Raw genomic sequence first — 14074 nt, 5'->3', positions numbered from 1 at the left:
AATCCTGTTAAGGAATTAACATATGAAAAAGGGGTGGAAATCCTATTTTCTTGTCACTACTCTCTTTTCTGAACCTCAACCTTTCTATCGAATAAGTTGAGTTTTAAGGCACATCCTCTATGTTTGAAACCACAAGAATTCAAGATAAACGAAGAGAGTATGATATAAGCAGATCAATACATAATGAATTCAAAAACCCAAAGTAATAGATTGTATGTTACAAGGCTTCCATAACCCTAACTAATAAACTTAGCTACTCATGAATAAAACGGGAATCACAATAGAAATATTCATCATACCAAAAACTAAAAGATGATCTTGGTGTGCGAATAGTGAAAATAAGAGAAAAAACATTTTTCTCTCTCTCCCAAGCTAAATCGCCCTTCTCCTGTTCAAAAACTAATACAGAATAATGAATAATGATAAATTTTCAGCATCAAGTCTTTTTAATAATCTTTTCTCTCATAATTGCCTTCTAAGTCCCTAAACTAATTATAAATGACAAATTAGTCTTGGACATAGTTTCTAGGTGCCATATTTGATCCAGACTTCTACTCTCTCTTGTGTCATATGCCTTCCGCATTCCATAGTTCTATTATGTCTCCATCTTCCTTATTAATACTTGAAATCATGTTAATCACATCGGTTAGCTCAATCACATAGAAGTAGAGTAAAAACATGAGACACTAGGCACTTTTTTCTCCAAACTTAGCTAAAATATAGGAAAGTTATGGTTCTTAAGAGTATAAATACACCCAAGATCACCCAGTTTTTATTACAATGAACCTATTTTTTCCCTGGTCCATTTCGAACATTGTGCACCTCAACCAAGGAAAATAGATTTAGTTGAGGAAGGCTATAATAGGGGTGCGTAATAGTAAATGGGTGTGAAGAAGAGCTGGGAATTGAATCATGATGTAACAGAACATACCCCTACCATAGTTTGTGTTAATGTGCATAATAAAAGTGGGGTGAAATAAATGATGTGTGAAGGTAATGAAGTGGAAATTTGGTTGATAGAATGAGAGTTCGATTAAAGATTAACATGTATTAAAGTGCTTAGGGAGATTAGTCACTATTTTCTAAATAGTTTCTACCCGTCCCTTAGCCTACATTACAACCATAGAAGACCTAATTGATCTTACGTTTTAACATCTGACTATTAGTGGAGTAGTACACTAAGGGCAAACTTATGGTTCATCATCTATCATGTATGAATTTTTTTGTAGAGAGTGAGTGTTTGAATTTTGATATTCCCCTCATGAGAAATATTGAAAAATTGTGAGTGATATGGGGAAAACTTTCTTGATGTGAGGGTGCATACAGATAAAAGTCCAGATTACTTATTGTGTTGTTTTATTGAGTGCTTTGATTAAGTTTGCTAATAAATTGGATGTCACTATTGAGATGATGAGGTTTAAAACAAATTGTTCATGTGCAAAAGAGTATTCTTGACATGTTTTGAGATGAAAAGTCATTGGTAGAAAGAGTAAGTGCCCAACGCTAGCATAACTCTTAGGTTGAGATGGAAAGATTGATTGTTTATGTTTCTTGATATTGTTTGAGGATGAACAAAGTTTTAAGTGTGGGGTGGTGATCTTGGGCATATTTATATGTCCAAACACCGATATCTACCCATATTTGGACTTGTTTTGAGAGAAAAAATATGTTAATCCTATTGCATTTGAGCTAAAGTGTGTTTCATAGCTAACCGACATGATTAGTTATGTAGGGTAAAATTCTAATAGATTTGGACGAAAATTGGATGCATATTATGAAGCAATTGGTGATTGATGGTGTGGAATTAATTATGTTGATGTGGAAGACCATTTTTTATTGAGTCCGAGAGTATGTGTAGACGAGCTGGAGCAAGAATAGAAAAATGCAGCTGAAAAGGAATTAGTTTATAAGACTTAGTCGAAGTTTTGGGGTGAAATTCTAGTGAGGCGCTGCGATGTCGATACGTCGTGTCGGTCCGTGTGTTTTTTGAATTAGTCAAATTTTTAGAAGACAATTCTAGTATGCCGACGAAAAGTCTACGCATCGCGTCGTTCCTTGTATGTGGTGACTTGGTCAAATTTTTAAAGTGTAATTCCAGTACGTCGACACAAAGTTGACGCGTCACTTGATACTTTCAACATGATACATTACGCGATGCGATGGCATTGGTGATGCAATAAGTGATGCGTCATATCCGTAGTATAGATCTGACCAAATTTTTTCCAAGTATAAAAGGAACATGTGAGCACAATCCCAAACACTTTTTGCAAGAACAGCAGCGGCGGAAAAGCTAAAAATTCTCTCTTTTAGGATTCTTAGATTTTCTTTTGAACTTCTTTACTTCAAGATTAATTTAGGCTATGATTAATTACTTATTTTTTATGTTGAATTCAAACATGAGTGGGTAAACACCTTTATTTTGGGGTTGAGGCCAAGAACATGATTACTCTTAGATATTCTTTATTGTATTTCTTTTTGGATTATCATTTGGGTTGTTCTTAATTTCTTAACCTTACTATTTTGATGAGTGGCCACCATTAGAATAAATCTATTTTTCTATGTGAATCCGAGAGGAGAATCATAGGATAGAATGAAGAAATTAGGGAGCAAGGTTCTTATCCTCTTATGAAATAAGGGGTTTGAATTAGCATTTAGGATAGGGATATACCTAGAAGCCTTGCTTGGTTCAATTATAAGAAGATAACTTTATGAATCTAGAAAAATTGTTGTGTCTCTACAGGGGCTGTAGTTGCAATATACAATAGATAGAAGATTTGAGGTCAGGAGACCAAGATCAGACTATAAACCTTGCGAATCAATAACCCGATAACTAATTAGAATATGATAAGAAGATAGAATTGTATGATTGTTCGATGTGCCTCAACCTTGGAATTCTAATCATTACTATTTACACCCGTTGTTTGCTTTGCAATAGTCACAATTTGTTATTTCTTATATATCAATTTACATTTTTATTCTTAATTTCACAATCATCTTGATACTTTGCAAAACTTAGTACCTTATTGTCTAAAACTAAAAGTTGGTTAAATTTCTAGTTGCTTAGTCCCCGTGGGAACGATATCTGACTGTCTAAGTCACTATATTACTCGTACGATCACGTGCACTTGCATGTGCATTTGAGTTGCAATAAGTGAAGCGGCAACAACTTCAAGTCCTTCACAAAGAATTTGAAGTTCTGCACATGAAAGAAGGGGAGTCAGTAGATAAATACTTCTTCATAACATTGACCATTGTTAACGAGATACATGTTTACGGTGGAAAATTGGATGATGTTGATGTTATTGAAAATATTCTACGATCTATGCCTTCCAAATTTACATATGTGGCATCACGACCCAAATCGGGCCCTGACCAGGGTGGGCATCCCAAACCAACCAAGGCCTGAGATGACCTTAACCTTACCTCAAGAGCATAATAAAATGATAAACATCAGAAGCCAACCAAGATAATAAGAGAAATATATACAAATCAAAAGAAAGTTTGAGAGTCAAAGACAAATCCACTATAATACCCAAACACTATTCACAAAAGCCTATAATTCGAAGAGTACCAACTAAGTCGAGACATGCCCCCTACTATAATAGAAAAAATTCAAAATTACTAGGATAATAAAAGAAAACTAAAAGAGAGACCAGGCGTTCCGAATGATGGCGGGCTCATCACTTCACAACTGACCGTCTGGGGTATCAAACCACATAATGTTGCATTGGATCACAAGAAAAGATCTCAAAACCTAGACCATGAAATGATTTAGCATCCGAGGACGGTCAGTATGACGGTTACTAGCATGCAACCCAAGGAAAAGGATAAAATATATATGCATTTACCAAAACCAATTATAAACCATATGCTTATCAAATATGTGTGTGTGTGTGTATATAATAGGACTTCAAGGTAGGGGTAAGGGTTGAGTTACATGAACATTTAAAATTTAATCCTAAATTATATAGTTGTCATCGTCATCTGCTGACCCATAGGTAGCATGGGTCATCTAGTAACCCACGGGTTATATGGGTCTGGTACTCTCAAATCGGCGAGTCCCCAATCTGTGTTGGCCGCACATACCGAGGTTAGACTAAAGTTACCATACATATTATCCTCATGTTGAGGACACAATCTAGTCATCCAATTAAGGTACGACATCCTTATACCTACAAACATAAGTTTTAGGCATTGGTCAGGAAGACTTATGCCTTCACGGTGAGTTTTATAATTCCCTTTAGAGCCCAATTAAAACAGTTTCCATATAACATTTATCAAGGATTCGTTCATAAGGGCATATTTATGTTGGTATCATCGTACCAAGACTTGCAAGCCATTCATATCATACCAAGAAACATTATCAACTCCTTAACCCCATCATTCAAAATCATGCTCACATTCATCATTAATTTGCATGAAAATATCAAAAAAAGTCGTAAAACACTTTCAATATTTCAAAAAAAAAAATAGGGTATCATCTTTTTTCATCATCTTAATTCAAAGATTTTTCAAAAAACATGAAAGTCATAATTCCAATCATTCATAACATTCGCCCCAAGGGCGATTCAAGAGTCATGTAAACCATTTTTCCATTAATGTCATGCAATGTTTCAAAAGATGAAGTAATTCTTAAATCAAGAGAAAAACCAATATAAAGCTTTCACAATCAAACCCCTCAGCCCTAGTTTCAAAAAACCATTAAAGAATACATAATTAACAAGTAAATTAACAAAATGTAGTAATAATTAAAATAGGGAGTATACAATATGCCTTTTTGATAAAAAGAATTTGAGAAGAACTTGAATTTAAAGTCTTGAAATATATAATAGGATGTCGGGGTAGGAGTAAGGGATGAGTTATATGAACATTTAAAATTTAATCCTGAACTATGTAGCTTTCCCCGTCATTTGCTGACCCAAGGATGGTTCATCTAGTAATCTATGGGCTATATGATTCTGGTACTCCTCAATCGATGGGGCCTCAGTCCGTGTTGGTTGCACGTACTGAGGTTAGGCTAAAGTCACAATTAGACGAAATCCATCATATATATTATCCTTATGTTAAGGAAACAATGTGCTCGTCTAATTAAGATACAATATCCCTATGCCGGCAAACATAGGTTTCAAGCATTGGTTATGAAGACTTATGCCTTCATGGTGAGCTACATAATTCCCTTTAGAGCTCAGTTAAAACAGTTTGCACATAACATTTATCAAGGAGTCGTTCATTAAGACACATTCATACTGGTGTCATCATACCAATACGTACAAGTCATTCATATCATGCCAAAAAATATTATCATAAACATTATTAACCCCTTAACCTCATCATTCAAAATCATGCTCACACTCATCATTAATTTGCATGAAAATCTCAAAACAAGTCATAAAGTTCAACACTTTCAATATTTCAAAAAGATAGGGTATCATCCTTGTGCATCATCTTAATTCAAAGTTCATTCAAAAAAAATAAAACTCATAATTTCAATCATTTGTAACGTTCGCCCCAAGGCCTATTCAAGAGTCATGTAAATCATTTTTTCATTAATATTATGCAATGTTTCAAAAGATGAAGTAAAATTCAAAGTTTCCATGCAACATCAACTTTTGAAAGGGGTGGAGGTCATATTTTCATCATGAAAAATCCTTTAAAAGTTTTGAATCTATATTACCAAGTCCATCATTTTCATATAACAAATTCACGTGACAAAATTCTTTAATCATGCATAGAAAAATCATTAAATCAAGAGAAAACCAATATAAAGCTTTCACAACCAAACTTCTCAACTCTAGTTTCAAACAACCATTAAAAATACATAATTACCAAGTTAATTAACAAAATATAGTATTAATTAAAATAGTGAATATACAACATGCCTTTTTGATGAAAGAAATTTGAGAAGAACTTGAATTGAAAGGCTTGGAAGTTTAACTTTGAAAAGAAACCCTAGTTTTATTTCTCTTGAGAGTGGAGAAGGGAAAGAGCAATGAGAAACTGACAACTAATCAGAAAACAACACTTAAAAGGTGATTTAAAGTCGTAGGGTAGGGTTTGGGGTAAGGAAAAGACCAAAATACCTATAAAAATGAAAAAAAATTACAGGAATTTCTCAGTTGATAGCCCATCAGTTTATCGACAAATCATCAACTTAGTCATCAATCTATAGATGGATTTGGCCATTTACTAGTTAAGGTTGACGACTTGAGTTGACATCTCATCAACTTAGTTGTCACCCTCTAGCAGACAGACACTCTCAAGTAAAATGAGCATAACTTTCTACTTCGATATCAAATTAAGGTGAAAGTGGATGCATTGGAAAAAAGACTTGAATATCTTTCATTTGGTATATAGTTGGCTACCTAAATCATTATATTCTAGCAGTAATAATTGGTGGAAGTTGACTCAAGTAGGAGCATCCGCTAAAACTCTATCGATAGAAAAGCTCTCAACTCATCCTTAAGTTAGGAGATTTTTATGACCTCAATTCATCTCCAAGGATGTTCCCACGCTATAGAATTTATCTTCACACTTATATTGACATATATATCATTGGGTTTGGGTCTATGTACGTAGGAACGACAGTTTGATTTATAGCACAAAAATATGGGGTGTTACGTGTGGTTTGATCTATTTAGGAGTCAAAGAATATTGATACAATGTCAATAGATGAACTACAGAGCTCTTTACTGATATATGAGTAGAGAATGGCACCTTATCCTACCAAAGAACAAGTCTTTAAAGAGGCAACTCAATTTGATTCTTCTTGTAGGAATGGTTTTGGCAGAGGTCGTGGTCGAGATAGAGGACGTGATTGAAATAGATTTCAAATAGTAAAGAAAATGCACGTGATAATGACCAATACTCTACTTATGATTCGATGTTTGAAAATTCACAAATAAAGTGTTATTGTTGTCACAAGTATGGCCATTATAAGTCTGAATGTAGAACTAATTTGTATTTGACAAGGGAGAAGGAGAGAAGTCAAATTTCACAAAACAAGTAGAAGAAGAAACCTTATTGATGGCTTACCATGTGCAATAGCAATCTTATTCAAATAAGTTGTATCTGGGCTTAGGTTTCAGTAATTAAATGTGCGGTAACAAATCTTTATTTTCTGATTTGGATTAATTTTATAAAAATAGTATAAAACTTGGCACCAATTCCAGTGTCATTGGAAAAGGAACTGTCAGATTTTAGGTGAAAGAGAATTTTTCCAAAATTGCTGAAGTTTTTTATGTTCCCGAATTAAAGAGCAATCTTCTTAGTATGGGGCAGCTGCAAGAAAGGAACTACAAAAGTACTTTCGAAAAGGATTCCTGCAGAGTATAACATCCACGGAAGGGAATAATTCTTGAAGTTAAGATGACACTCAATCGGTTGTTCCCTTTACATAGTAATGACCAAGCACGATTGACAACCAAAATAGTAGACTCTACATGGTTATGGAATATGCCTTATGGGCACCTCAATTTCAATGATTTAAGAACCCTGCAACAAAGGAATATGGTTGGTGGTCTTCCTCAGATTGATGCTACTACTAAGGTTTGTCTACATTGTGTTGTTGGTAAACAACATCATGACTTTTTTCTTGTTGGGAAGACGTGGAGGGCTAAGGAATTATTGCAGTTGATCCATTCAGACCTTTACGGTCCAATTAACCTATCCTTAAACACCAATAAGAGGTATTTTATATCTTTTACTGATGATTATAGTAGAAAGACATGGATTCAATTTTTGGGATAAAAGAATGAGGTTTTAGCAGATTCAAATGATTCAAGATCTTTCCTGACTAGGAATCGGGGAAGAAAATTAAAATTCTTTAAATTGATCGTGGTGGTAGGTTCATTTCAAATAAGTTCATAAGCTTTTGCACTATGAATGGAATTCAGAGGCAGCTAACAATAGCTTATACACCACAACAAAATGGTGTATCTGAAAGGAAGAATCATACTATTTTGAACATGGTAAGATGCATGTTGGCAACTCGGAGCATCGCAAAAAGTTTCTAGCCAGAGGCAATTAATTGGAGTATTCATGTATTGAATAGGTGTCCTACTTTTGCTGTGAAAAATATGACATCGAAGAAGTTTGGTCCTCTCAAAAACAAGTTATTAATCATTTTAGGACTTTTAGGTGTATAGCATATGCTCATATTTCTGATGAAAGGCAAAAGAAACTAGACGACAAAGGAATCTAACGTATCTTTCTTGGAGTAAGCGAAGAATCCATGGCTTGCATCTTGTATGATCCACACACAAAAAAGATAATTATAAGTCGCGATGTCATTCTCGATGAAGTAGAATCATGGGATTAGAATAGTATAGAAAAATAATCAGCTTCTATACATATTAAGGAGGAGTAAGTGGAAATAGAGATTTAAGGACTAAACCAACAAGATAGATCTAATGTGCTGCAACAATTATCTAATGATGTGATAACCAACCAAAATACAAGGATCTCAAGTGAAGAACAATTATCAAGAGTGACAACTGAATGAAATCGACGTCAAATGAGGAGGCCATCTTGGATGATTGATTATGTAAGTGGAGATGAACTATCTGATTAGGATACTACTACCAATTTTATTTTATTTGAATATTATGATCCTGTTGCATACGAAGATGCAGCAAAAGACTTAAAATGGCAGAAAGCTATGGATATAGAGATTGAATCAATCAAAAGGAATGATACTTGGGAGTTAACTGGCCTTCCACAAGGCCATCATACCATTGATGTAAAATGGGTTTACAAGACCAAACTAAATAAAAGTGGAGATACTGACAAGTACAAAACACGACTGGTGGTGAATGGATACACTCAGAAGTTTGGCATTGATTATAAGGAAGTGATTGCTCCAGTTTCTAGGCTCGATACTATTCGAATGATGATAGCTATTACTACACAACGCATTTCTTCATGGAAAGTTACCTGAATGGGTATATATTGATCAACCTCCTGGATATGTGGAGCAAGGCAGTGAAAAGAAAGTATACAGGTAGAAAAAAGCTCTATATGGGTTGAAACAAGCACCTTGAGCTTGGTACACTCATATAGAAGTTTATTTTTTGAAGGTGGGATTTTAGAAATGTCCATATGAGCATTCACTTTTTAGTAAATTAGGTACCACATCAAAACTTTTGATTGTTTGCCTATATGTAGAGGATCTACACAGAAAATGATAAAAATATGATGGATGATTTCAGAAAATCTAAGATATCAGAATTTGAGATGTCTAATCTTAGGTATGATGCGCTACTTTCTTGGCATTGAAGTAGTACAATTTGCTATTGGAATTTTTATTATGCAGAAGAAGTATACTCGAGAGATCTTGGAAAAATCTTAAATGAGTAGTTGTAACTCGATTAGTACTACAGTTGGTCTAAAAGTAAGGTTGACAGTGGATCCTAAAGGAAAGAAGGTTAATAGCACTTTATTTGAAAGATCATTTGGAAACTTATTGTATTTAACTGCTTCTAGACCAGACATAGCATATGTTATGAGTTTAGTTAGTAGATGTATAGGATGTTCAACCGAATATCATCTTATTGTTGCAAAAAGAGTGTTGCGTTATGTGAAGGGTGCCACTGATTTTGATATCTTTTATAAGAAAGTAGGAAAATCAGATCATATTGATTTCAGTGACAGTGATTATGCAGGTGATTTAGACGGAAGAAAAAGTACTTCTAGTTATACTTTCATGTAAAGTTCTGGGGTTGTATCGTGGTCATCAAAGAAACAATAAATTGTTACTCTATCAACAACTAAATCGGAGTACTTTGTTGCAGCATCAAATACGTGTCAAGCTATTTAGTTAAAAAGAATACTTGAAATGCTACATCAGTTTTAGCCAGAACCTACAAGAATTTATTGTGACAATAGTTCTCCGATAAGCTCTCCAAGAATCCAATTTTACATGAGAGAAATAAGCACATCGATGTGAGATATCATTTTCTTCGAGATCTTATCCATGATAAAGCCATAGAGTTGGTATTTTGCAGAAGTGAAAATCAGGTTGCAGATTTATTAATAAGCCTCTTAAGTTGGATCCATTTGTGAAGTTGTGCGGATTACTTAGTGTCTACTAAGAAAATAATTTTAAACAGATGCTATGAATAACATCTGGTTTAAGGTAGGCTGTTAAGCGTTAAATTTATTTTTTGGCAGAATAAAAAAATCGGTCTTGTTGGACCTATTCTTTAGAAAGATTTATTTCGTTGTTTTTGAAGAATCTCGTAAGTTTAGGAGTTACATTAGTTGTAGGTCAGTTTGTTGCTAAGTTTTAGAAATTAGTTTAACTTGTAATCTCTATTTATTTGGAGAGACTTTATGTCAATAACATTTCAAGCAAATTTTTGATATTATTGAGTATTCAATTTCAACACTTAATTCACGTTGAGTGGCGTATTTTACCACTTGAACATCATTTGCTTGTTGATTGTCCAACTTTTTTCGGTGTAAAGCTATTAACTTAAAGAAATTTTTTTCATGTGTTCTTCCCTTGACATGGTATCAAGCTAGATATTTGAGTTAGTACTCCTTCCATTTCTTTTTATTGATTTTTTAAATCTTTTGCACACTTATTAAGAAAGGTTGTGTTAGTGTTAAAATGGACTTTGAGTCTAATTTACACTTCAAAATTTTGTTTAAGAGGAGAAAATTGTCCGATTTCATATAAAAGTACTACTAAAAAACTGTCAAAACAAAAGACCTAAAAATCGACCTCATGAGGAGTTTCAAAAATGACCTATGAGGTTGCAAAGACGGACATCTGGTTTGTTCTTTGTTTTTCATTTTTATTTATTTTTTGTTTTTGTGTGTAGGGGTTTTGAGGGAGGAGGAATTGTCCTCGTGAGACCAATCGAATTTTTATTAGGGGGCAGGGGGGATTGTACTCGTGAGACCGATCGCTTTTTTAGTAAAAGTAATAAAAAAAACTAAAATTAAAAATTGACCTCATGAGGTCGGTATTTTGTAATTTTTTTATTTTTATTTTTTGAAACAAATTGACCTCTAATGATAGATTTTAATTTCAATTAACTTTGATCCAGAAAAACCAATCTCATGAGATCCTTTTTTCTGATTTGTGGTCGGCTTTGTTTGATCTATTTTCACAATTTTTGAGTTGTGTAAGCCCAGAACCCCTTCCATCAGCCATGTGATATTCTTCTTCCATCACCTCCCGCATGCCCGAGTCTGTCCAAACCCCCGGACGTCGTCAGACGTTAGAACATTAATCATGTACTAAATTATAGAACTACCACCCCCTTCCCCAATAAAAATGATCATCATAATCACAAAAGAAAATGACCACTATAATCTCATACCAGAAAAGGTAAAGAATTGATCATACTTTGATTCCCATAGTGGATCACATAATTCATTTAATCCTCTACGTGTTGCTAGATGAGCTAACAAGAATTGAATTGGAGTAAGTGTGGAATACAAGAATGTCCTCTTGACTAAGCTGAATAGCAAAGAACCAAAATGGTCCACGCGTAGCTAGGAATTGTTTGTCAATGTGATTGTAAGATTGATCAGACCCCAGTATGTGAGTCAATTCTCACTTAGCAAGAATATAACTGGTATAATCACATAATTAGAGTTATTGAGAAGAACATTGTGAATGCAATCTTAGTACATTTATTGGGTAAAAATGGAGAGGTGTTTCCTTATAGATGCTCAACTCTAGTAAGACATAAAGAAAATCAAGTAAAATAAATACAATAATAACGTATCTGAAGGAAGAGTAGTAATGACAAATAGTACAATATTTGAAACGAAAGAAACAGGTAATACTTATAAAACTGAAAAATAAGATAGTAGAAGGGAAACAATAACAAACTGAATAATGCTCAACTACCTATTAACCTTGTACTTTAATTCTAGATTTATATATTTTTTACTATTAACCTTGTACTTTAATTCTAAATTTATATATTTTTTAGCCAGGGTCATTACTATTGGCAAGCAAGTCATATCCTATCTAACCAAACATAAATTAGTGCAAACATCAATTATCACTTAAAATAACATAAATTAGTGCTAAATTATCGATAATTTGTATGTCATCACTTCAGTAAAAAAAACACAAATAAAATCTATGGCATTTCAATTAGAAAGAAAAACACAACTAATTACCAAGTTAACCTCATCCACTACCATACACAGGTGATCATCATCAACAGAGGCATTCTTTATCTAGCCATCAGTGGAATACAACAAATGTGTGCATGCTTTATTGACTTATTTACTACTAAAAATGCCCCATGTGTATCCAAGAGTTGTTTGTCGGCGGTTGCTCCCTATGGTTGATCACTATGGTTAGTGGTTGTACTTTTGATATCAATGAGATGTTTTTTGTATCTATAATATAGTGAAATCATATCTTTATTTTAGTCAATGTGAAAGCATTTCTCGAAGCAGCCTCCGATCAAACTATAAGGTAAGTTTGTGCATAATGTATTATGATCCAGTCTTTTTTCGAATCTTATGCATAGTGAGAATTTTAGTGTAACATATTGACTTTTAATTTCTTCCTCTCTCTCTTTTTGGACCATTCCTAGGTGGATATAGTGGATGAGTCGGAATGAAAAAATAACTTTCACCTTAACTATACAATATTATTTTTTGCTGAAGAAGATTCGATTGAATCCCCTTCTTCCATTATCTGACTCAACCCTAAGTAGATATTATTGTAATAGTTGTACAATAACAACAACAATAACTGTATTTTGTTATCAAATAAATTAGGACTACTTATATGAGCTCTCTTTGTCAATTGTCCATGTTTCTTCATTCAAATAATACATCTCTAAGTTAACAATATTTAAAATAAAAATAAAGAAGTACTAGAAGTAAAAAGTCAATACATTTGCTACTTGTGGAATTGAACAGTGAACCACTTGCTGAACCATGAGCCGTGACCAACCCTATTTATGTACTGTGAAAAGGACCCAAATAACTTTGAACCGTTCGAAATAGATTAATTATATTCACCGTTATATTTTCGCTCAATAAAGCTCTTATGGGTGGTCAACTAGCTAAAATGTCCTCGAATTAGTCAAATAGCTTATAAAATACCTTTTCTACTAACCATTAAAACAAAGAAAAATGAGTCAATTTTGCCCTTAAACTATTTAAAATGAGGTAATCTTATTTCAAATAATTCACAGGTATTATTGACCTTTTCACAAACATACATCGTAATATCTTTAATTTCTTCTTTCTTCTTTTTTCCATTTTTGATTCTCGTAATATTCTTTCACGCTGCCAATTAACCGCTACAATTGACCCCAAACTCTCACACCCACTCTCTTTAGATGAAATTGTTTGTCAAAAGCACTTGTATGGCAATGATCACTAAAAAAAAAGGGTTGAAATTAGTTACGAACTTCATCGTTAAATTGTTCATAGCTAATAAAACTTTTTAATAGAATTAGTGATAAATTTTACTATTTAGTCATAGTTTTTCGATCGCTAACTCATGCTTTTTTTAGTTTTGGATATGGATATGATGTGATACTGTGTGAACCTCCAACTGCGTTAGAATCATTGGCCATTTATTCAATAAATGAACCCATATATTTTAAGGGGTCGTTTGGTTTGAGGTGTTGAAGTAAATAAACTCAGGATAAAATAATAATTCTGGGATAAAATTCTCTATTGCATGTTTGGTTGGCAATATTCGGGATAATTTATCCCGGGACTAATAAATAGTCTCGGATAAGTTATCCACTCAATTGGTGGGATAATAATCCCACCATAATTTATCCTTGGGATAAATATATGAAAGGACAAAAATACCCTCAAACTCTATTAGGGCCCGTTTGGCCATGGAAATTTTTTTCTTTTTTCCGAAAAAATTTTCTGGAGTTGAAAATTGTGGTGTTTGACCATGAAAATTCGAAAAATAATTCCGGAAAATTTTTCTGAAAAGGAAAAATAGGTTTTTATTGTTTTCACAATTTTCCAACTCCAATTTCAACTTTTATTATTATTACATATAACCCTAATCTTTTAAATTTTTACATAAAACGCTCCTTATAACATTACTTTTTCAATATTACGTATA

At 33.4% G+C, this 14074-nt stretch overlaps 1 protein-coding gene across 1 annotated transcript; it reads left to right on the top strand.

The window, feature by feature from the left end:
- The first annotated feature begins 9346 nt into the window (after positions 1 to 9346).
- On the top strand, positions 9347 to 10855 carry LOC124887164 (uncharacterized mitochondrial protein AtMg00810-like). Its single transcript, XM_047396351.1, has 2 exons — positions 9347 to 9659; positions 10824 to 10855. The coding sequence occupies exons 1-2, from the start codon at positions 9347 to 9349 to the stop codon at positions 10853 to 10855; spliced, it is 345 nt and encodes a 114-aa protein (XP_047252307.1).
- Positions 10856 to 14074: the final 3219 nt, after the last annotated feature.

This window comes from Capsicum annuum, chromosome 9 (assembly GCF_002878395.1).
Source record: "Capsicum annuum cultivar UCD-10X-F1 chromosome 9, UCD10Xv1.1, whole genome shotgun sequence".
NCBI classification, from domain to species: Eukaryota; Viridiplantae; Streptophyta; class Magnoliopsida; order Solanales; family Solanaceae; genus Capsicum; species Capsicum annuum.
Note: the sequence above shows the minus strand (reverse complement) of the source record. Positions and strands in the feature narration are given on the sequence as shown.